This window comes from Telmatherina bonti (assembly GCF_933228915.1).
Source record: "Telmatherina bonti genome assembly, chromosome: 3".
NCBI lineage: Eukaryota > Metazoa > Chordata > Actinopteri > Atheriniformes > Telmatherinidae > Telmatherina > Telmatherina bonti.
In genome coordinates, this window is record NC_136621.1 from 33877435 (window position 1) to 33903279 (window position 25845).

Here is a 25845-nt window from a genome sequence, read left to right on the forward strand (position 1 = left end):
CATGCAATTTTTATTAGTTTTTCTCTTTTTTTGTGAGTATTTCATTAATAAACTTATACATATGTGGTGGTGAGCACACAAGTGTCATGTGGCTCAGGTTGGCCCCTCCCTGCTAATCAGCAGGTACCTATAAAAGACACCTGCTGATTTTCTTGTCTGCTGACTGATTCTGTGTTGGTGGTGGTGACTGGCTGCCCTCTGTGCTCTTCCTCCTGGCTTGGTTTTACTCAGGGTGATGAGTAGAAACAGGAACTTGAAATGGAAAAACTAATTTTGTAGTTTTACTAATTGTGTTTTCTGTTTTTATAGATCCACCTGCTGCTGTTTTTATTGGCATAATTTTATTGTGGTCTTTCTTTTAATCAGTTTTGTTTGCTTCTTTTGCTTTAGTTTTGTAAGTTGACTTAGTTTTCTTTTGTTTGAATTATTTCCTTTAGGCAGCTGGGAACCATTTGGTGGATGGGCTAGGCACTCGTGGTTGGGGACCCTCACGTTTGGTTTGGTTTGGTTTGTTTGATGCACTGGGCATAGGAGGGCTCCACAGTTATAGTTTGCCGTGAAGTGTGGTTGTATTCATAAGGTAAGAGGTGGCAACACACCGGACACTCCTTCCCTGTAGGCTGCCCTCCACTGGTGATCCCAGCTGGCCTGGTTTCTTTAGTTTATATAGTTATTTACTTTTAAATAGGTCTTAACAGTGGTTTTTATACCCAACTAATTTTAGCCTTAAATTGTTGTATTTAATAAATAGTTTAAACTCCCTCCCACGTCTCTTATTTCAACAGGAGCGACCCTGCATTTATTTCCTGGAGCCCTGTGCCCCAGGTGGCATTGTCTGGCATTAGTATTAAATAAAAGTTAACTTTCTCATTTTACCTTTTGTTGTTCAGTTATTTTTGTTAAGGCCTTACCACTCTACCACATATACAACCAGAAATATTTAATTGACACCACTCACAAGGCTGAAACACCGGGAAAGTCAAATGCGCTCAAAGCAGGCCTAACATGCAAGACTATAGATCTATACAAGTCAGGAGTCTCTCCTGGAGCCACCTCTAAACTGCTGATTTTTAGGTGTTCAAACATTTATAGAATTGTGTCGGAGCAGTTCCTGGATTTGTCAGTTCTTGTCCGAGGTAATCTTTGGGTAGAGGAGAAATTACTAGATATTACAAAAACCTCCCACACACAGTAACAATGCCTTTGTTTCTATGGCATAGTCACAGGGAGCCCTAAAAACTCCTAAAGTGCTTCAGCTGACTGGCCCTCAAGATATTCAGCCAGATATGACGACTGGAGTGAAGTTGAAATAATAAACATGTTTTGGAATTGAAATTAAGCTACATTTCAAACTTATTTCTTTCTTTCCAAAAAAAATACTTAGCAGATACTCAAACCATCCAAAATACTCCATGTAATTTGTTTCTCCATCCTCCCTAAAAATTCCCAAACATATTTACTGTTCTGCTGTACGTATACAAGTACAAACTATTTTACATAGTTCTTTTTGTACAGAAAGCTTTGGAAAAAAAACCAGGATACTACAAATTAAATTAAGGTATTACGTGGTTCTAGTTTTACAGTATGCAGGCTGTGCAGAAAACACAATAAGATAAAAACTTGTGAACAATATAATTATTAGATAGCCTGTTCCTTTGCCATAGGAAAAGGAAAGTTTAATGGAAACGCCAAAACCGCGATTTTTTTTTTTTTTTTTTTTTGCCTTTATTTCCTCTCCTGCATGAGTGCATAAACTTCCCCCTGCAGCAGCTGCTACTGGGTGTAGTGTTAGAAATCTGAATTAATAACATCCTTTAAGGATTGTTCATCTCCTTTCAGAAGAACGCAATCATTCACCAACTTTCATGCATCAACACCAAAACAGAAAATAAAGTTCTTCGTACTTACATTCAGCTGACAGAAACTCTTTGTCCCCTCTGCTTTCCATTTCTCACTTTTCTCAGAAAATGACAGGAAGTGCAATAGGAAGTGAAGTTGCTTGGTGTAATATACATGCCTTGTCGACTTCCTTTACGTGAATTATGAACAAAATCACCAGGGCTTCTTAAAAGTCTCCCAGAGCTACTCTGTATGGACGCAGACAAGATGTCAGTGCGTGTTAATCTGCGTTTCTTGAGAAAGAAGGATCCATGAGCCTCATGTCTGCGTTACCGTGAGCAAGTGCACACATCTTTCTGTCTGATCTGACTTCACAGCCATGACAAGAGCTGCGCTGACTAAACTTCTCCTTCTCGTGATCCTGACCTTCATCATCTGTCTCCCAGACTTCTTCACATTATACAGAGGTGGGTCAACTTGGAGTTGGATGTGAACAGGTCTGTGTGTGTGCATGTGCCTTTCTTACTGCATCGGCTAACGTGAAGCGTTGACGAGGAAGACCTGCTTACTTCTCTATTTGTGATTTGTTTAAACTTCTTATCAGAAGCAAATTTGACAAGAAATTATCTTTTTTTTGTTTGCTCTTGATGGGAAGTTTAGGATTTCTCATCTCAGTCCCTCTTTGTGAGTCAGAGATCAGAGCCGCTTAAGCTCTATACCTTGACTGACAGGTGTTTGGAAACGTTTCTGTACCGCGTTGCTTTAAAAACACAGTTCTCCATGAGAGCAGCCTGCTTTAACCTTTGTAGTCATGCTGTTTGCCTTCGGTATTTTCTCTTTTTGTCTCTCTCCTCTTACTTTCCCTGCCTGTCTCTCCCTGTCGGATACAAACTGGAGACAACAGCTTCCATTTTAAGATCTCGTTCTGATTTCTGACTTGAGAGTACTTTGTTGTTTTCTTGCCTCATGCCGCCAGGAGACCTTGCTGAATTTTTACACTGTTTATCCTTTCAGTGTCAAAAGTGAACTTTCTCTGCCTTCCTTACCAACCCAGTGAACAAGGAAATCAGGTTAAGATGGAAGGAGATAGAACGCCTGAAAATACTGACCAGAGAAAAGATATTTGTGATCCTTCTCTGACTTCATGTCATGAAAAGTGGAAGCAGATCTGCACACAGGAAGATAAAGGAAATTTAACAGATTCAGCGCCAGAAACTGGGAATGGCGGAGATCATCTCCAATTGAACAGTTTCATCTGTGATGCAGACAGTGAAATGGAAGAACTACAGAGGAGGATGTCATCTTCAGGTATTTTGCATCCTAACGCAGGTTGTTGACACAGTTTCACCGAGGCCAGACTGAGTCTTGGCTTTTTGTTTTAATTGAAACATCACTACTGAATTCTTCCTCATTTCTAAAGGATGAATCTTATAATGAAATGAATGTTCTACTCATAATGAAGTCTGCTGATCACCTCAGTTTTCATCTACAGCTCCATGATCAAATTACAATTCTAATCCCTCTAATTGGTTTAGAACCAATTACCGTGACAACTTTAATAATAAAACAAGACCTATTTTGGATCATGGTCTGACTCTACATGTCTACAAGATAGCAGATGGTGTTTTTACCTTTAATCCTTGGCAGCAGATGAGATTAGCTAAAACTAATTAATGTAACCGCTGAAGGACGGTTTCTGACTGGTAATGAGTGTTAGTGTAGAACATCTCAATTACTATCATGCTGAAGTAGACACAACTACTGATACATCACTTTTTTGGACTCAACATATATTATCTATTGTCTAGTTGTGTATTTGCCAGCTAGCTGGTTCACGATTCTGCCTTCATCAGAGAAATGTATCTTTCCTAAATGCTAAGATTTGCACAACCTGCTATCCTTAACTGTTGATGAATATTAATATGACAAGTTAGATGAGGAACAATGAACAAAGTTGAAACGCAACCCAGCAGATATTTCTATTCTATTCTGTTCTATTCTATTCTACAGTCATTTAGCAGACGCTTTTATCCAAAGCGACTTACATATGAGTGAGAACAACACAAGCAGTGGAGGACATCGTAGGAAGGTGCTAGTGGACTGTCCAGTTGGACGCAGGTCCTTCCATGAAGTGCTACAGGCTTTTTTTGTTTGTTTGTTTTTTAATAATAGCGTTGGGATTAGGGTCATGGACAGGAAGAACTCAGAAAATGATCTGTTACAAACAATGCTTTTCATAGTTCGTACCACATTTGCATATTGTAACTGAATTACGTATCGTAATTTCATTTTGAGGTTAGAGGACTGGAGCGTACCCAGATGATTGATTTTTGTGCAAAATCACTCTCTAACAGTAAGTTGAAGATCACCTTCAACACTTACCGTTTTTCACCTGAACTGATTTTGAATTAAGGTATTTACTTTCCAGTTATATCAATCATTCAGCTGAGGGGTTAACACCTTTTTCTGTCGTATGTTAAACACAGAAAACAACTTTTTCTTTACTTCCTGTATGAAGAAATACTTTTAGGGCTGTGACGATATGCTTTTGTCCCGATTCGATTCCGATTTTTTTGGATGCCGATTCAATTTGAATTGCGATTCTCACAATTCTTCGATATTGCTAATTTTTGTAGATTAAAAGCAAAAAAAAATGTATAAAACTTTTTTTTTTGTTGTTTTGCTTGTCATTTTTCTTGATTTCAATTAGGAAAAACAACACAGTAGCCAGATCATCATTCTGCTGCTATAATGCCCAAAAAAATTAAAATTGGCAAAAATTTTGTGATGGATTATTTATTTATATGAAAAAAAAAATCAATTTTAAAATTGTGAAGCAAAAAAATCCAGATTTTTGATTTTTCAATTTGATTTTCCCACCCCTAAATACTTTACTGATCTACTAATTCACTAAAAAGTGCTTTTGAACCTTATTATTAGTCTAATCTCTGATGTCACTAAATTTACTGACCCTTATGAAAACATCTTTTTGCAGAAATGTATTTTAGTAAAGACATTTCTCCTACAGTCATTGCTATAACTTATTATTTCTGTTAAAATATCAGAAGGTAACTTTAGGTCTTTTCATTCACAGCTCTGTATCTGGAAGTGTCAATCACACTTCAACTGAACCACACAGAGACCTTGAATCTGACTTTTTATGGCCGCAGTAATCACAGCTCCCTGTACCTCCACCTACCCGAGGAGGAGGAGGAGGAGGAGGAGGAGGAGGAAGGCGAAATGTGTGATGATGAAAGGCAGAGGAAGGCTTACTACTGCTGTTTTTCTCTCCTGGCCACATCTGAATCAGCCAATCAAAGCCAGTGTCTCCTTTGGTTTGCCAATCGAACAGTTTTGACTGAAACAGCAAAGGGAAAGCTGCCATGGAAATGGACACAGAAAGGTTGGTGTCAGGAACAGCGCTTCTTTTTTTCCCCATGTGGCTTGTGTGTGGTTTGACTGTGAGATGGGAAGGATTGAGAAAGGAAACAATACGAGACAAGAAAACTGGCCAATCTGTTCTCATTTCATTCCGTGCTGCCGTCTCTCCCAGTCCTCAGTGGACTCATTCTTTTCAATTTCCTTCAAATCTTTTTCTCTTGACTCCAATCTGCTGCAAGTGTCTTTGTTTCTTTCTCTTCGTATTGCTGCACTGTCCTCCCACAACCACATTTTATTCCCCTTTTCTCAAAGCCACAACTATGTGTTATTTTCCAGAGTTCATGATGAAAGTAGGATATCCAGCTTTCACCAGACTTTTCCCTGTACTCACTAGTTTTCCTTTCCATTTCATACTTTGTTTTTCCAATTTATGTCACTTTATTTTTCTTTTACAGGGCTTTATTTTACTTTTTTTAATTGTAGTGGACATGACTATAACCCTTTCAAGCTGAAACTGTGATGATGAAAATAATTATTGCATGCACAGGCCATTTCTTTAATGTGAAATATTTATATGTCTGAATCCCTTACTGCCTTCCAGATGAGTGGCGGTGCATGTTTAGGGTGATCTGGCTGGCTCTGATATGCATGGTGTTGTTGACTGTAGCTGCAGCTATGATCAAACAAATCTACTGGAAAAAACGTTTTAGCAGTAAGACACAAAAACACACATTGCTTGCTCACTAAATTCATTGTGATGTCTTAAAAGGGCATATTTATATTTGTTTTTTTTTTTTAACAGAAACATTGAAGATACAACACACTGAGAACAAATTTACAAGCCAGCAGATAAAAGGTAAATAAGAACATTTTTTCTTCCAGTGAAGATGCCTTTTCCTTTCTTTTCCATGCTCTGCACTAACTTACAGGATTTTGTAAAACCATCACAAACAATTGATTAATTCATACACTCGTACTCAAATCCCAAAATAACAGCTGATCACTGGTGAAAAAGTCTGCTTATGTTCACTTTATACAAAACAAATAATTCATATTTATGATGCTTTTTGATCTAGAGGGGGGCAAGCGAATGGATATCAGCATCTCTAAAGGTAAATTGTATGGTATTAATTATTCAGTGTTAACGATAGTGATTCATCAAGTTTCTAACAAATTTACTGTCCAACAGACACAGCGGCCAAATCACACAGATCTCAGGTCTGGTCAAGTAAGTCACCAAAAAAATAACTATATACGGTTGTGCTCATATTTATTCATACCCTTTCATTAAAGAAGGAAAAAAACAGCTGCCTGTAAAAGAAGCTGAAATTGACTAAATTAATAATAAAAATTTTATGAAAATCATTACATTATTTTCTAATTCTGGTTCAATAGAATTATTTTTTTTTAAAAAAGCAGACAAATAAGATAATTTATTACATATTACATCAGTCATAAACTAATATTTTGTTGAACAATCCTTTAATGTTTCCGCTCCAGTCAGGTGTTTTGTGTTCCTCTCAGTCAGACTTCTGCACCTGTTGACAGGTATTTTGTCCCACTGTTCAACAGAAAAGTGCTCTAATTTGTCCAGGATCAATTTGTTTATTTGTTTATTTTTTTCTCTTCAACTCAAGTAAATAAAAAAAAAACCCAGTGTCTTATATTACTAAATTATATTTTTCAAATTTTTATTTATTGTTCCTTTTTTAAGTCTCCAGTTAATTGGGTGACTGTTGTAAATTCAGCCTTTTCTTTAATGAAAGGGGATGAATACATATGAGCACAGCTGTAAAAATTACTTAACGGAGATTCTTTTTTAAGTTTTTGATATGCTTTTTTTTTTTTAATGAACAGGACTGCCAACCATACAGGAGGCTGACAGTCATGGCAAGGACACACACACACACACACACACACACACACACACACACCGCATTGCCAAGCTCCTTGACTGCACCATCATGACTCAGTGTTAAACTCTCTACATTTTAACCTTAAAATCAATTCTAAATCTAAAAATTTAAACAAGTATTAGCCCTCAAAAACAAATTTGAGAAGACATTAATGAGAGGTGTGACGAGTGTTCACTGCCTGAAGACTCACTTTTCCTGAGTTCACTACATCCTTCTCTCAGGAGATTATACCCATTTTAAATCTACTGATCTGATCAATGATACATTAAAAACAGTACGATAACACCCCCATCAATACTTTGGTGACTTTTGATTTGATTTACATAAATTTCCAGGAGACTTGCTCTGAGTTTGATCGTTCTTTGACTGATTCACTTGCCAGCAACATTAAAACATGTCCGCATCTTTGAATTTAATGAAGCACATTCTGGTTTTTGTGATTACTGTCTTTATCATTTTTCAGTGGACATACAGACTCTGCTGGATGGAAATGCTGATCACTGTTACACCGGTAAGCTCCATATTTATAAGTTTACACATATTGAAAGAGATACCTCTTCATGTCTGTTATTGCAGTTTCACAAAGACAAAAACGTCACATTCAAAGTTGTAGTCATGTAACAGGAAAAATAACTTCTTTTTATTTGTTTTAAAACCCTCTCAGCTAATTTGCACCACCGCAGCCATCCTCCTAACTCACAGAGGACCATGTCGGGTGATGGAGGAGCAGCAGAATGGTGTTAAGGATCCCTGAAGTCAAATAAAAATGATGGCATCACTCACCAAGTTTGCCTCTGCTGGAAATCAAATATCTGAGCCATCTCAAGCTTAAAATGCATTTATTTTTAATGTTTGATCCTGAGACTTTTATCAGGCACTTTATCAGAAAACAGATCTGTATTAGGAAATTGACGAGCTTCCAAATAGTTTTGGATCTGTAGGAAATTTATTTTGTTTATGGAGGAATATGTGTGGCTGACAAACAGCTACAGCCAATTTGATTATGAGCTAAAGCAGTTCAAGTTTCTATAGGCCAGAAATGATTGCATCAAAAGAGAATAAGTAGAATTAATGAGGAGTATTTACCTGTCAAAGGTCTAAATAAGAAGCTTCTGAAAGCTGGAGCTCAGTTTGATTTAATATGAAGAGGAAAGAAGTAACATATAAAAGGACTTTGAAGAAAAGTATGTCTGTGGAGAAAAAGATATGTACTCAATAGCTTTACATAAAACTGCAATACCAGTTTTTTGTTTTTTTTTTATTTTATTTTTTATACCACTCTTGCTCTACCAAACAACTCTGACACGGACATGGGATTGGTGTGGGTGTGTCCCATGGTGTCTTTTATAGAAATGTTGGTCCCTAAGTTTTTTCTTTGCGCTGGTTAGGGCACAATCTGCTTGTTCAGACATAAACTGGTTTGATGAATTATGAGCCATCTTAGACATTTCTGTGCATATTTTTGTGTGTGTGAGTGAATTATGTCGCTGTAGGAGACTGCCCCCACCAGGAAATGTTGCTGTGAGAGGTGTGCTTGCTTTCCCTAAATGTCTGGTCAAAATCTCACATCCTTATCTGTAGATGGAACCAAGATTTTCCAGCAGAACAATGCACGTCATCACAGAATCTACATTTTAGCCTTCATCTGTTAGGATTTAACACCGAAGTTACTTTTTCTGAGCAGCTGCCAATGAGGGCATACCAGAAGGAAGAGCGGAAGAAACTCTGTAATCTCAGGACTGTCACGACTATGGATTCCTCGCTGCAGTTTGATGCTGGAACTGGCTGTAATAGACTGATAATATATTTTTTCTTTTTGAAAAATAAAGATTGTTAAATTTGTGAGGATTAGACTCTTTCTGCCTGTTATGAGCAGTTTTCTTGTGAGCAATTGTCATCTGCACACCACACCAACTAGTTAGCTTAGCTGCTAACTCTGTTGACAGCAACACGTCTGCCTCATGTAAAAGAATGAATCACATACTGTAATGGATTGTTGTCGCTAATCTCATTAACAAGCAATTCTTGGTCAGTTTGGATCATTTCCACACCAAAACTCTGAAGCAAATGGAAAGCAACATATCAGGTGTTTAATTCTGTCTTATGAGGTCTGAAATACCAGCAGGTTTTCTGTATACTGCTGCTGCAACACAGTTGACTTAAATTAATGAGTCACTATGCAGAACCTGATAGGTTGTTAATCCCATTTAATTAGATTAAAGTGTGTTGAAGATTAAAGTTTAATCATTAAAGCATGTTGAAGGGGGAAATACATGGAAAACCAGCTGGATGTGGACCTCGTAGGACCGAACTGAATACCCCTGAACAATACATACTGGCACCAATCTCCATTTAGAATACCCCATTGAGTATATTTTTTAACATTAAGTTCTTATGAACATGTTCATAATGTGTGAAATGATATAGAAAATAAACTGTTCATATAGTTCATTGTTTAGTGACCATTAGCTCCTACTTGAATCTACAGTTTAAAACAATTTTAACAGACTGTTCAGCAAAAACACGTTGCAGCTGAGGCGCTACATGCATTCCCCTCATGCTAATGAGAAATGCATGTGACTGAATACCAGCACTAAAAATATGACATGCTCATTTAGCATGTGATAATTCACTACATTCTTCTTTCAGGAGGTTATATCCATTCCAAATCTACTGATCAATAACATACCTGCAACTGGGCAGCTGGTGGGGAAATTACAAGGTCACTACTTAGTGTTCCTGGCTGGGAATTTCAGCTGGTTATTAATCAAATGACAACATTACTTCTTAATGGTTGAATAACTGCTTCCCAACGATAATGACATTATTCTGCTGTTTTTAAGTAGTTCTTTATTACACATTATTTGTCTGTAATTGCTGTGAAGCTTGCCATGCATTTCTTCCCGTTTTGTCCCAGATTCTTTATGCTAAGCTAAGCTAACCAGATGAACCTTCACATGTACAAAGAATGGCCTAATTCATCTAATTCTTGGCAAGACATAAAATTTTTAACCACTTTTAAGCGCAATAGCCGAGTTTTCCAACAGACTATATTTTTAGTCAAAATTAAAATGACAAATGATCCAGTTTCTATTGCACATTTATTTATCTAAGTATTATTCAGCATTAATTACACTGTAATAGAACTCAATATAAGGTAGTGTTGCTTCATATTATTTATCAGGAAAACAAACAAGTAGTTACTGTATAGATGAATTAATACTGAATTAGTTTAAACCCAAAGTAAAGCAGTTCATACTTCCATCAGTGTTGTTTCAGTTGAAATAACAATGGTAAGGCGTGCAAAGAAAGATAAATATACATCAAAGTAAAATCCCTTCAATACAGCCTGTAATTTTCTGGTTTTGGTTCAGCTGTTTGAGAAAATGGAGGAACATTTGATACACAGAATAGAGTTTTACTTAGCTTTAGTGCAGTTTGTTTTCTTAAGGCAATATGTTAACAGCAAAAATGGACAAAATTCAGATATACAAGCTGGTGCAGACACAGATCCAACCTTCCTGTTGGCTATTTCTACATTAATAATTCTGAATTAATCTGTTATCTCTCTATTCTTTCTTTTATCTAACTGTTGTTGCTGTACTGTCAATCTAAAATATCTAGACTTAATACTTTACTGTACAACTATACAATAAGACAAGCTGATAAGTAGTTTGGATGTGTTTTAGTGCTGTGATGGCTCTGCAGTGCGTTGATTCTGAATGTGGGAGATCTGCAGGATTGGCAGCAGCAACTGAAATGCATTATGGATGTAGTCAGTACTGTTGGAACCCTGCAGAGAAAAGACCCATGATCTTTATCATTGTCATCACCATCTTATCATTGAAAATGTGATACAGTGAGAGGGCATACAATACAACACAACTAACAATACAACTAATGCGCATCTTTAAAGATTCAGTAAAATACTTCTATCCAACCATATCACACATCAAAACAGAAGTGAAAATGTGGCTAAAAATGGAAATGTACTTTTATGATTTTTTTAAAAAAATGTCTGAACACACAAATCTGATATTTTTGTGAGATAAATGATACATTTTAGCTACCACCATAATGCAAATAACGTTAATTTATTTAATTCCCTTATTCTCATCATGCTGATTTGTGGACAAAAGTCTCACCTCCAGCAGCACACCATCTACAAATGGATTCAAATCCTCTGCTTTCCTTTGGGCCTGAAAGAGAGACAACAGCGATGGTTTAACAGTTTCCAATATTTTAGGAAGGAATTAGGGCTATGTTTAAGAGAAAGTACAAAGAGAAAACCTCTACCACCAAATAACTCCTGTGTAGGGGTCACCTGATACATTTTACTTTCTATTTACACTATATTGTTATGTCCTTTGATTACCACATTTAAAATATATCAACAACAACATTAAATATCTTGTTTATCTCATTTATTATATCATTATATATATATATATATATATATGTATATATATATATATATATATATATATATATATATATATATATATATATGTGTATGTATACACACTCATCTGCTTCAAAAACTGAAAGCTTCAGAGTGAGCTAATAGGTTTACAGATTAAATCTGAAAACAAGCCAGAAAATCAGAAGCTATAGATAAATAGACCAAGGAAAGCAAGTGCTTTCCTGTTTTGGGCATATTTTTAATGCATGATGATTATAAACGGTTAAGCTTAAATTTAACACTCATTGTGACCTACCCCAACTAGAAGCAAGGTATCAGAAAACCTCTTGGCCAAACAATCCACCTCCTTGCACATTGCGCGTGTTAATCTGAAATAAAAAGAATTATTATTCAATAGGAAACGTCATTCTTGGAACCTTTGCATACATAAACAGTCTTGTGTAGCGCCATGGTTAGGACATGGCAAGGACTTCCAATAGTTCCATACAATGTCACCAAAACCAATAATAATCCCCTTAATCATTAATAGTTAATGTTAAACAATGATGATTTACTTGACCTTAATTTAAACCTCAGTTTTAATCCCAACAGGATCATAGAACCAGGACCAGGCTTAAAAAAGAACTAGGGATCTAGACAAGGTTTGTGATTGACCAGAGAAGGTTCTAATAAGGTAATATAAACAAGAACCCCACAAACACACATTAAGACCAACATGTCATCCCTTTCAAGACTAGAAACAAACACAGATTTGAAGAAAACTTCACTAAATCAAGTTTATTTAGAAAGTGTTTTTATAGATAAAACTCATCAAGTGCTCTACATAAAATGGTTGGAATAAAACAACATAATGTAATAAATTAAAAACAAAAATCATTAAACAAAAGCTTCACTGAATAAAGTAATCTTTAACTGAGTCAACCACATGGAGGAACAAGGCTGAGCCATTTCAGGGTCTGTTTTAAACCGGATCTTTGGGACCTTCAGGAGGCTCTGGCCTGAAGACCGAAGAATACAGACACAGCAAGTCTGCAATATACTGAGAGGCCTCACCATGTAATGCCCAGAAAATCAAAACTTTAAAAATTTTAAAGTCAACACAAAGTTTGAGAGGAAGCCAATAAAGAATTGATAAAATGTTGTCTTATTGAAACAAGTGAAAACAGAATTCCAATAATCAATTTAGCAATAAAGGATCGTTCTCAAGATGATAAAAACTAGTTATGGTCAGCTGTCAGGATGACCCTGTAAAGACAACCCCAAGGTTTCTGAGACTGGTTTTAACAGACCAGCTAAAAGCACCAACATGGTTATTGATCAGGTATTGGGAGCAATAATCAGAGTTTCTGTTTTGTTTGGATTTATCTGAAGGTTACACACACTGACCTTCTCAAATCTTCTCCTTGTTTCTATGATATGGGTTCCAGTGATAATTCAAAAGCATTATTCATGTCTTTACAACAGGGGTAGCACAAGCTGGTGCATATAAACACACTGGTACCTGGTCAGGATTCCTGCCTGGTCTCTGGCCGGTTTCTCCGACTCCTGACCATGAAGGATGAGCTCTGCCACCTTGTGGAGCTGCTCAATACTGCGAGCCGTCACTTCTGCCAGACTGCGTACTGATGACAGGTAAACTGCCTGCAGAGAGGAAGATGAAGATGCAAACACAAACAAACCCGTATGTTACGTACATAAAATTTACTCAGGCGGTGAGAGCTGGAGGGGAAGCGGAAGATGGCCTCACCTCTACAGATCTGGGGTCATTGTCTTTTGATTCCTCCTCCTCCTTCTCTTCTTTCTTTATTTCCTCCTCTTCACTCCTCTTCTCCTTCTGATCTCCTCCATCTTTCATCTCCTCCTCCTCCTTTTTGCTCTCTCCAGGTGATGTCTCTCCTGGCTTGCTCTGTGTTTCCTTGCCAACTGTCTCCGTAGTGACAGGCTGTTCCACCTTGTTCACCCAATCATGGGCCCTCATTCTAGCCTGGAGATGCATAATTACCACCCATCAGTGCTGCACAGCAAGAGACCACCATCCTCATGTATGTTAATAAGATGCATATACATGATTCTATGCTAATGTCAGGTCTATAAATGTAGATTTGATTATGCAGAAGCTCTTTAAAGATGGTAACTTAGACTACTTTAAGGTTGCGAAAGAAAGTCAACAAGGCTACAGGTTAGACCTGTCTGTTGCTTTGCCTATAAAATTTACAATAAATAGATGGTGCTTTATCTTTATTGGTAATGATCTGTGTATTCCTGATGTTTTTCAACTTTATTTGACTCTGTTTGACTCAGTTACTTGCAATTTTATATGAAAAACAGATCCCATGCCTGAGGATGGAAATCCATTAATAATGTTCCTCTGGTTTTATTTAAAAATTTGATAATAATTTGTGTTTATTATGTAAAGCACTTTGAGCTGCTTTTCTAAGAAGAGTGCTGTATAAATAAAGTTTGAAGAGATATGATGTGATTTGATAAAATGGCTATTTTAGAGATCTTGCCTGAACCATCTGGAGTAACCTCTTTTATTTATCAGTTAGATTTTGCAGAGACAGCATTGACATACTGTACTATGATTATTCTTCACCAGTAATACTTACACATCTTGACTCCAAAGTATCCAAACAGACCACGTGGTTGCAGAGATAATCTAATTTCATTAAGTGCATATAATTTTCAAGCAGAGCCTAATAAATAGGCACGAGGCTTACTGTGGAAAAAAATTACATTTGCAATAAATAAACTGTCCTTTTTGCAGTTTATTTGGAGTCTGCTGGTACTTTCTGCACACTACTTGTGAAGCAGGGACTAAATAATTTACTAATTATTCTGAAAATGCATATTCTTAGTCCTGCTTGGAGAACAGTATGTATGTGTTTTTGGTTTTGCTGAGTCTGCATGTGTGTGTGTGTCTGTGTGTGTTTCACCTTGTTGAGTTTATCTGGTGTTGCGGCAACATGAAGTTCAAACAGCAGCTCAGTAAGAACGCTAACAAACTCCTCACCATCAGCAGCTGGAAAAAAAAAGGCACAAACACAAACACTGTTGTCATGGCAACATACTTAAATCTACAGAGTGTGATGAAGTCCAACATGTTTCATGCATTACAAAAGTTTGATTTCCCCCATGCTGAAATCACAGTGCTATTCTTGCTTGCCTTCAGCATGGAATTGCCTCTTTGTGTTCATGCCAAATTACTCCAAAATCTGTATCATTACAGGTAGAGCTGAACACGTACAACACACATGCAGATTCAGTGTTTTGATATGATCGAGTGTCTTGACTTTCTGGAGACCGTGATGTGAATGTGTTGGAAGGGCCACTGAACACTGACCCAGGACCAGGTATGGTATTCAACCAGATGCCTGTGCTGAACTGTGCACATCTGTGACATTGCCTGAACATGCAAGATCAAATAGAAACTGTCAAATAGAAAGCAACAGTTTCTCTGTGGCAGAGAACTTGATTCTCTCGCTGATGCAAATGATAAGGAACATAGATAAGCCTTATTGTGCGTCTGCAAAAACTTTACTTCAAATACTTCAAAAAGCGGACATTTTGTTTTTTAGAGACTGGATCTTCTGACGTGTAAAAATGATAAAAGATTCAGCATGGTAGGCTTTAAAATCATCCATTTAGTCCCTTAAATTATGACATAATGTCACAGACGGCATCATGAGTTTATATTGTGAAGAAAGATGAACATTCAGATCAGACGGTAGGAATTAGAGTTAAAGTGGAACTATTATATGCATTTCAGGCAAATTTATTTTTATTTCTGAGATCAGAAGGGCTGGGATTGATGGAGTTATTGTCACAAATTGCTTTGTTTGCTTTATTTACTGGGACTCAAACTCAAACATGCGTTTAGGGTTAGAACCAAAGAAGGAGGCAGCATTGAGTTTTTATGCTCCTCATGTGAGGAACAAACTCCCAGAAACCTGCAGATCTGCTGAAACTCTCTGTTTAAATCAACGTTTAAAGTTTCTGCCTCCTATAAAAAACTCTTTATTCCCTAATTCAAACCTTTATTTCATGCAATCTACTTTATTTGAGCTTTTTATCTTTATTTAATTTCTTAAATTTAATTGAAAGTTTATTTTGAATGCTTCCTGCACCCCACTGTAACGCTTTCAATGTTTTATGTAAACTTTGTCTTGTCTTGTACATGAAATGCACAATGCTAATAAACTTGCCTAGCCTGTAGTAGTAATTTGGTTTTGTGTCAGAAATGCTGGAAGTTATTGGTCGTTTAATTTGGTCGATATTAGGAAGAAAAACAAGCTAAGAAAAAGAAGAAACACTGACTAAACTAAATAAATATATGTGGAGTTTGGAGTAAATTAAAACTGCTTTGTGCCGCTAAAAACTAAACAAAAAGAAACTAAAACCAACCAACCTGCAGCATCAGTACTGAATTCAGTCAGAGGATTACTTTACGGCACGCTTCTGCATCACTGTAGCTGCACTAAATATCACTGAATAATCAGCAAAAACAAGCCCTTCATCATCTTCCTTAAAAACTTCAGCTGAGGGGAAACACAAGCTCAGATTCAGAGGAAACTCTCAGCACAAGGGACTAAATCAAAATCTGCCAAAGGCCTCCTGATCCTGGGTCAGTGCTCGGGGATCGCCTCTCCCGTCAGCTGCTCGGAGTCACTCACATAAGGGGATAGAACACTGTATTTGGGAACTTAGATCACCATTATCCTTCGTCTGTCCTCCGTCTCCCTCTCCTTCCTCCTCTTCTTCAGGCTGTCTGATGAAAATTTCCTTGATAAAAACCAATTCCTTTTTCAGCTCCTGCTGCTGTTCTTCCTCCAGGGAGGAGAGGAAGGTTTGGACCTAAACGTTGAGGCGTGGTTACAGGTTCAGTATATAAAATCTGACTGTTTTTCTGAGAGCGATGAGCAGTCCAGAGTCTGCCGATTCACCTTTACTTCACTTTCATTGGACAGGATCTCCAGAGCCTCGAGATGCGACAAGCCCTGGTAGTCGTCGAAAAGAATCCCATAGTGAGCTGTGGGAGCACTGATTGGCTGGTTACTCAGACGTGCTCGTTCCTTCTCTTTGGCCTCTTTCAACATCTAAAAAAAGTAAAAAGAAAATGTCCAAAAATCAGCACAGACATTAGAAACTACAAGCTAGAACATTTCTACTGCAGCCACCAGATTATACTGTCCAACGACACTCTCAGGCACATGTTCCACATTAGTTCTATCAGCTAGAAGGCGACACTGGCATTCTCTGAGTGTGTGTGTGTGTGTGTGTGTGTGTGTGTGTGTGTGTGTGTGTGTGTGTGTGTGTGTGTGTGAGAAAGTCTGCGTGCCTGGCTAAGCGAAGCAGTCCTCTGCATCAGGGTCTTTGTCTTTTTGAAACCTGGGTCACTTTCTGCAAGAACAGTCATGGTCTTCTTTCCAATGAACTCCAAGGCATCGAGACCTCCACTGATCACCGACTTGCCCTTAGAGATGGAGAAAAGAGCAGTACGGACGCCCACTTCAACAACAAGCTTTGAGAAAGTATAAAAAAAAAAAAAGGAGGATATGACACAAAGATTAAACTGTTATTGAAGCTTTAGTTGTCAAATATTCAGCAAAAAACCACCAAGAGACATGAATCTTAAAGAACCAAATCCAAATTTTTACTCTTCCTTCACTTTTTTCATTTGGAATTTTGTCAAATCTGTGGCCGAAACTTTATTTATTTTTTTATGGATTGAACGGAAAAAGATGAAATTTAAAAGAAAAATATAAGTAAGGATTAAACAAGGAGGAGCCGTGCATGACACAGTCATAACGCACAACACGGAGTCTCGCAAAGCGTCTAATGCACGGATCCATGTGGTTTAATCCGCTTATACCACGATCCCACACAGTAAATCATTCATTCATTCATTCATTCATTCTCCTAACCGCTTAGTCCGATTAAGGGTCGCAGGTAAGCTCTAAGGGTCCCAGCAGTCTTTGGGTGAAAGGAAGAGGTACACACTGGAGAGCTCGCCAGTCCATCACAGGACATAAACATTTTATTACAAATGTTTATTTATTTTGACAAAACTTACTAAATATGCTAAAGTGATGGAACTATTTTATATTGGCCTTGATGTACTTTATGCTAAATAACCATCAGCTGATCTGAATCAGTTGATAAACATGTTGCTATGGTGACACCTGTAACGAAGTGATATTACAGTGATTTAACTTGCCAAAATACGTGTGGTCAAAAAGATAATGCAGCTAGTTGTATATATATATATTTATTTATTTCTGATTTATGCATGAATTTAGGTTAAAATTTAAACTGTTGTTTAGTTTTACTGAATATAAACTAGCTGTGGTGTTTTGGACTACTTTCCTTTATGGAATAAAAATCTATAAATGAATGGTTATACTAGTTTATGTTTGGTGCAGCATCACAACAGAAAGCATAGTCGTTGTGAAAACAGTCACTTATCAACTGGTGGAAAATGTCCTGTTTTAGTTTAGGTATTCATATATCTCATAATCCTTAGCAGATGTTCATTTCTGATGATTGTTGTGTAGGTCCGAAGAGGTCATTAACTTAAGAACTTATGCTTAGTTACACAGTATCTGCTTATTCACCCTTACAGACATAGATAATGTGTAGAGGCCCTGGGATGTCTGCATTCAGACATCTGGGATCTGATTAACTAGTCTTCCTTTGAGGGGTTTTACAACTAGGAAGTCAGATACCATGGTGCCATTAGGGAGATTATAACTTAGTGGTCAGTTTGACCTGATCTTTAGAATAACACAGATGATGACATGTAATTGACGTCCGGTAGGCGAGGGATTAAAAGGCAGTATTGTCTCGGCCTCCTTAGAGCTTTTTAAGATTTCTGCTCTGTCGGACCTCTGAACTGTCTCTTCAACTTGGAATTTGTAATACTCTGTTCCTGCTTATTGTCTGTTCAATAAACTTTGTAATCTTTTTCACTTCAGAGCCAGACTGCTCATCATTGACAGACTATGTGAACCGGCATTTTAAGCTGTGTGAGTTTGTGCGTGCTTACAGTATTCTGCACAGCGTGAGTGATTGTTGAAAAAACGCCTCTGCTCGGTGCAGCAGCAGCAGCACCAGTAGATGACGATTCCCCCGAGCTGGACGGGTCAGTACCTCCACCTTCACCTCCATCCTCTCTCTTCTCTTCTGCTGCCTCTTCTTCTTCTTGTGCCTCCTCTCCCACTGAGGTCCTGTGGAGACGAAGAGCCTCCCCTGCCTTCACCTTAACAGAGGTGAGGCTGTGCCCTGAACACACACAGAAAAAGTAAAGATATGTAGAAAATAAACAATGTGTGAGTACTGCTTTATAGTAGCACCGCTGCTCTAAGGTAACTAAAGTATGTAAAGTTGTTCTACAGGCTGGAGCTGGAAGGCAGGGTGAACAGATGATGCATTTTTGTCCATCTGTTTATATTAGATTTCAACTTTTTAAATAAGTTCAGACTTAAAAAACTGAAATAATTCAGTGAAAACTGGTGATGGCAAGATGGAAACAGCATTCCAGTCTGTGCTGAGACTGACGTGAAACACTTGATGAGAAACGTTTCGCGTATGTCATGTGACCGCTCCATCGGGTTACATTATGTCACTAATCGTTCTGAAAAGCCGCAGTTGTTCCACCGCGCCTTGCTTAAAAAGCAGTGAAACACAAGTCAGTGTGCGTCGATCTTTTTACCTCATGTCCAAAATAAAATCATGAAAATGTTTATATATATTTTTCACAAACTAAAAATGCTTCAGAATTCTGTAAGAAAATCTTCTCCAAAGCCAGAAGCAAAACCGTCCCAGCCCGAGTCCAGCCGAGAAGATGGTTTTCACCAATAAAAAAACTGTACAGAAGCACCTTATAACCAACTGGTTAAAATAAACATCCTTTTATAAAATATCACCATAAACCAACACAAGAAGGTAAAGCAGACAAAACGACACATGAAAACATTACAACTTCTTGAGTTTGATATTTTGAAATCACATCTTTTGTCTACCAGATGTCACTGTGGTGATGTTTTCAGAACAATCCAAAGCTTCGATTATTCTATGTAATCGTACAAATTTAAGTAAACAAGTAGAAAGGAGAAGAAAAGAAAAGGAAAAAAACCCCCCAAAAAAACCCAATTAATAAAAATAATAATAATAACTAAAGAATAATGAGTAAACATAATTTATTCTCATATTGCTCTTTACATTATTGCCTTTTTTCCCCAATTCTGTGACATGTTCAATAATCACTGATTCCGACATCCCCTGATGTGTAATTTTTGTCATTTTTGTGTCTTACATCTGTAAATGGGCAGGAGTGTGGAGAGCTGTAGGAGCGAGCAAGTTTGTCTTGTCTTGTTTTTTTCTGTATCTTATGTATTGTTTTGCGTATAATTTGTGTAATTGTTGATTATGTTGTATTGTTTTATGTTTTTGGACCCCCTTGAAAATGAGATGGTACATCTCAAGGGGCATTCCGCAAAATAAATTTCTTTAATTTTATTCAGAATGATTGTTCCAAACAAATCGATCTCCTAAACGTTCCATTTCTGTCATCACTAGCGAGAACTGCATTATAACCAGGTGCTGATGCTGGTTAGTTTTTTTTTTTTTTTTTAATTCATTTATTTTAAAGTCATTATCTCTGCAATAGTTTTTTTTATTTTTTATTTTTTTTATTGGAGGTATATTATGACAGAGTATTAGGGTCACACTGAGAAAATGTCAACCATAATGACAAGAATAAAGTTGAAATGAGAATAAAGTAAAAAAAACAAAAACAAACAAAAGATACCGAGAGAGAAAGAGAGAGAGAGTTCTGACCTGCCAGATAAAACATATGTGCATCCTCTTGATGTCAAAGTGAGTTCATGATGTGATTATTATTCATGTTGTGAACAGGTTTATAAACCTGTCGTCAGGCTTTTAAGAAACTGCATTAAAACTCTCTTTCAAATCAAGAGGATGGATGTACCGTTACGGGAGGGTGAATGGTGCAACGCCCACGTGACGGCCAGATGTCGCAGGATGGAAGTTTCATGTTTATTCAAAAGGAAAATGACAAAAGCAACACGGAGGAAGAACTAACAACAACGAACCAGCGGGTGAGAAGTGAAACCAGTGGTGCATGAACTGGGAACACGACAAGACACAGGTGGACTGAATGAACTAATGAAACCAGCTGAATTAATGAACAGGAAATGGGAAGTTAAAAACAAAACACAAGGAGGAACACTACAAAATAAAACAGGAAACCAGGAAAACACATGACAAGACTACAAAACAAAACCCCAAAACACACACGTTGTCTCTGGTATAAGGTCAAATTCTGTCCTTTATTTATTTATTCTTGTGTCATTTCAACTTTATTCTTGTCATTTTTACTTTATTGTCGACATTTTGAGTTTATTTTTAAGTGATGAAGGAGAGAAAAATCATCCTTTACATTTTTCTTTATCATTGTGGCCACGTAAGAATAGACTGAAGGAAAGCTCGCAATAAGAGTGAAAAAGGGATTATCTGACGGCAACTGGAAGTCTATCACAATGAAGAAACATCTTTCTTAAGATCCATCAAATCAAATCAAACTTTATTTTTATAGCACTTTCCGTGCTTAAAAACAATACAAAGTGCTTTACATTATAAAACAATTGACATAAAAATAGATAAAACACCAACACACATACACCCTTTCACCCACCATCAACACCAAAGGGGTTCGGTTAGATGAATTTCATTAGTGATGTCATTATTTTAATCATTCATTGTCTGAACCGCTTTGTCTGATTAAGGGTCGCGAGGAAGCTGGAGTTCACCCCAGCAGCTTTATTTTAATCACAATAGTTAAATAATAATAATAAAAAAAATGACCAGAAATGCAGCTATTATATCAGTTAATCCTCAAACTACAGTTTAGACAAGTAAAGTTTTTCTACATTTAGACTATAAACTGAACAGAAATTTGCTTTGAAGCTTGAATTAAACAGTTTAAAATCAAATAAGCTTTTAATGGGGTTTAAAGTTTCATCTTTGTCTTTACAAGAAGTTAAATCCGTGTCACTTTTCTATACTTTTGTGATGGGAGTCTGATTGTTTCTAAAAGACAGAAAAATGGACCAGTGTAGAAAACATTCAGAGGCACGAGTAAGAAGGAAGAAAAAATGAAAGAGGGAATAAAATATGAAGGGAAGAAGTTAAGGAGGGCGTACCGACTGTGGATGTGGCGCTGCTCAGGAGAGATTTTCCCCACAAACCCCAACCTCCCCAACCTCTTTCTTTCTCTTCAGGTTTCTGCAAACAGTCAGAAAAATGTAAATCACAAGGTTAATTAGAAAAGACATCATTCGGATACTAACAATTATTTGGTCCATATTATACGATCCTTTTATTTTGTGTGCTTATTTAATTCCAGGATTTACTAAACTCTCGTCATAAAAAGACGCAAATGTGAATAAGTGAAGAGCTAGATCATTTATGCTTTTCTTTAACAGAAAATAATCACGCTTGCATATGCACATTATGCACATTTACAGCATTGTGTGTAAGTGAGCATACTTACTGAAACACATACTACACCCTGGGAAAGCTCAAACAGAAAAAAAGGGAAACTTGAGCCACAAACCTCCGCATCGCTTTCAGCAGTCTCTGCATCTGCCTCCAGGCTCACTGGTTGGTCACACACAACCACCTGAGCCTCAGCGGGCGGTTCCAGGTGACCCTCTGATGTGCCAGTTTTGGCACTGGTGTCCTCTGCTGCACTCGCCTCAGTGGACCGTGGAAGGTTGAGACTCTCAGGGATGAGAGAGGGCTCCAGTGGATCTGAGGGAGTTTCGAGGGCAGATGGGGCATTTTCACGGGGGATGGGTGTGGGATCTGCATGGAGGGGTTCAGGAGGAGGTGTGGTATCTGTGCAGGAGTCCGCATCAGAAGCGGCGGCCTGGGACATGGTAATCTGCAAGACGATAGCTCTTTAAAAGTGTAGTAATTACTAATACATCCTTAGAAATGTATATTTATGGATGCAATATGGTCAAACTTTCAGTCTTTCACACATGTTCTATGATTATTACTCTTAACTCTTTTCTCATGCGCCTATCTATGACATCTGCACAATAAATATTAATTCTACTTTTAATTATTTTAATATAATTTATTACTTTATTGTGATTTTGTTATTTGTATTGCTTTTGTAGTGCTTTTTCTTTCTGTAATGCTTTTAATGTTTCATGTAAGAAACACTTTGAATTGTCTTGTACATGAAAGGTGCTATACAAATAAACTTGCCTTGCCTTAATTATTCAGATTTTTGATAAATTACACAGGTTAATCATATTTTTAGCAGGAATAATAAGGCAGGAGATCTGCTTGGATAGGTATAATGTCCATAGGTATCAGAATAACAACAATGTCTGGACAGAAGAATCTATTTAAAGACAGAAGTAGATATCAGCACCTCAGCACAAAGTTCAAATGAGTGTTTGAAAACATACAAATGCTACAAAATATCTATGTTAAGCAAGATTATAAACATTTTCTAAATTAAGTGTGAAAAGATTATAAATTACATACTGATATATTAAAGTTTGGATCAGGATTTATGTCAAGATTAATAATGTTTTTCGTTTATTCTAACCTGTAATTTCATAACAACTACGCCATCTTGAGGTTATTAGGTGTAAGTGCAGCCACATGACTGTCACCCAATTGTTTTCTGTCACTATCTATTCACTGTTTTTGTTTACTGAAAGAAAAAAGTCTTTTAACTAAATTTCATCTATGGTCCGTGCTTAGAAAAACATGTTTGACATAGCGGATCTTTAAAAGGATGTGGTTTTTTTAAACCGCTGATTAAACGGAGAACCTGCAACATAATTTAGTTTTAACACAAAGTGGAATATTTAGTAAAATATTTTCACAATTAAACCATAAACTATATTATTACTAACAAATAAACAATTTGCCTGTACAGCCAACAAACTCCTAATTTGCAAAACTTCAAAAATGAATACTAGTATAATACAGCTAACTTTAATAGTCTTTTAAGCAAACATTACATCGCTGTTTCTTTTAAAAAAATGAAACAAAGTCCATCACAGCACAACACAGAGAATACAGTTCAGAAAACTGGGTACAAACACAGCTGTTTTATCAAACCCATTGTGAGAAGTCTTCTTTTTTCATTTAACAACGACCAAAACACATTTCAGCACTTCAGTTAATTCACTAAATTATAATCCTGAGCAGCAGATTTACGCACTTTAAGTTACGTCTAAAACGAAAGTTATAAAGCTCAAAGACAGTTGTGTTTTGCAGGGAAAAGTGACAGTGCAGCTCACCCTTTTGGTGCCAGCCAGCGGCTCCTCTCTTCCGCCCCGCCACGTCGGCAGGCAGGCGGTCACTGACAGCGCCAAAGAGTAACAGCCACCAAGATAGTTCCCTGCCCCCCGAGCAGCTGCTGCTATGAAGGCTGTATGTGTCTAACACAGACATGCGAAGACGACTGCGGCTGGTCAGATGATTACAAAAGGCCATTGTCTTGACACTGTTATATAAATAAAATAGAGCTTAACGTGTCTATTATCATCAGTCCCTTTTCTTTTTTTGTATTAAGCCGTTTACTTTGTTTTTCGTTGGGAGATGTATGTGTCCAGATAAACAATGCAAAAACGAAATTACAGGTGAGCAGGAGGGAAACGTCTTGCTGCATTTTGTATTGGCGTTTAAGTCTAAGACACATCTACAGTATGTCGAGAGTATTATCTGTGAAAACAATAATCCACCTGTATTACACAATACACAAAAACAACGCTGCACTGTTAATGAATAAGTACCTATACTGGAACAGTGTGCACCACGGCTCGTTGGTCTAGGGGTATGATTCTCGCTTAGGGTGCGAGAGGTCCCGGGTTCAAATCCCGGACGAGCCCAATTTTTTATTTAAACAGTTTAGTTTTCCCTAAAAGAAGCAAACACTATTAATTACAATAAATAACGACTGCACCGTGTCAAAGCAATGCTAAACCCACTAAATGTCAAATCGCAGTATATCTGTCTTGTGTGTATTTAATAATAGATTTATAATAATAATAATAATAATAATAGATTTATGACTACAGTATATCACAATTATATTATCACAGCTAATTACCCCTAAAACAACATGGCAATAATTCAAAGAACAAACAAAAACAGTCAATACTGCAAATATTACCAATAAATTTATTAAGTGGTAGGAATATTCTTTTTAAAATTGCAAAATTACAAGTAGACCTGTACAGGTATATAAGTTCACAGTTTAACATGTTCCCTTTGAATTGCCAACAATTGAATTAAAAAGGTTTTAAATGGTTTATTAAAGACACAACATCACAGAAATGTTCAAGAGTATCAAAAATCATGCTTAATAAAAACCTTTAATTGCATTTTTTTTACTTAATAATCAATTACAAAGTATGACAACTTGCATGTGCAGAGATATAAAAACATATACAAGCAAAATAAAAAAAAAAGGTATCAAGGAGGAAATGCAGATCAGCTGAACTGCTACATTCGCCATGTGTATTTCTTGTACATGTATGTAAATGGATACCATCTCAGGAAAATGACAACCCAAGATACCTGCTTAAGGTTTCTGATCAATCTGCAAGCCGATGAGCAAAAAAAAACAAAACATAAATGGTGCAACTTTAAATGTTTGGCTTTGTTAATGGTATTCGATATACTGTATTAATACACACACACACACACACACACACACATATATATATATATATATATATATATATATATATATATATATATATATATATATATATATATATATACACACACAGTACATATATGGATAAAGTGCACATTTGTAGATGTACAAAAACGCTATTTAAACTGTTTTGTTCTCTGGGAAGTGTATAAAATCGTGCTCTATGATTATGATGGTAATTAGTAGCAAAACATTTGCTATTATGTGACCTATTATCAGAATCAAATAGGATTATTGATTTTCTTTTAGAGCCCTTATTGTATTCGGTATGGCAGAATGAAACACAGCAGCTCCTATAATATCAGAATTGAAGAGTAACTTTCCCTGCTTTGCACCTCGCAAATTTTCTCTCTCTCTCTCTCTCTCTCTCTCTCTCTCTCTCTCTCTCTCTCTCTCTCTCTCTCTCTCTCTCTCTCTATATATATATATATATATATATATATATATATATATATATATATATATATATATATATATATATATATATACATATACATATACATGAAACAATA

The 25845-nt window shown here is 36.7% G+C and overlaps 1 protein-coding gene across 2 annotated transcripts; it reads right to left on the reverse strand.

The window, feature by feature from the left end:
* Positions 1 to 10174: 10174 nt before the first annotated feature.
* fam114a1 (family with sequence similarity 114 member A1) lies at positions 10175 to 23925 on the reverse strand. Of its 2 annotated transcripts, none has more exons than XM_079264916.1 (13): positions 23910 to 23925; positions 22196 to 22525; positions 21783 to 21864; positions 18605 to 18840; positions 16898 to 17032; positions 16503 to 16655; positions 16272 to 16413; positions 14496 to 14581; positions 13307 to 13543; positions 13061 to 13200; positions 11855 to 11927; positions 11282 to 11335; positions 10175 to 10929 (listed from the first exon to the last, which is right to left on the reverse strand). In XM_079264916.1, the coding sequence occupies exons 2-13, from the start codon at positions 22517 to 22519 to the stop codon at positions 10822 to 10824; spliced, it is 1770 nt and encodes a 589-aa protein (XP_079121042.1). In that variant the 5' UTR covers positions 22520 to 22525; positions 23910 to 23925; the 3' UTR covers positions 10175 to 10821. The 2 variants fall into 2 exon arrangements, with proteins under 2 accessions (XP_079121042.1, XP_079121041.1); XM_079264915.1 differs by having other exon boundaries at positions 16233 to 16413.
* Between the last annotated feature and the right edge of the window lie 1920 nt (positions 23926 to 25845).

What these genes read in the sequence shown, in the direction of transcription:
- fam114a1 (XM_079264915.1), bottom strand. Translation starts at nt 22,519, where the DNA reads ATGTCCCAGGCCGCCGCTTCTGATGCGGACTCCTGCACAGATACCACA. An exon ending in CTGCTGAAAGCGATGCGGAG is followed by an intron (nt 21,865 to 22,195) that starts GTTTGTGGCTCA and finishes GACTGTTTGCAG; the next exon opens with AAACCTGAAGAGAAAGAAAG. An exon ending in CTCACGCTGTGCAGAATACT is followed by an intron (nt 17,033 to 18,604) that starts GTAAGCACGCAC and finishes TCCATCTCTAAG; the next exon opens with GGCAAGTCGGTGATCAGTGG.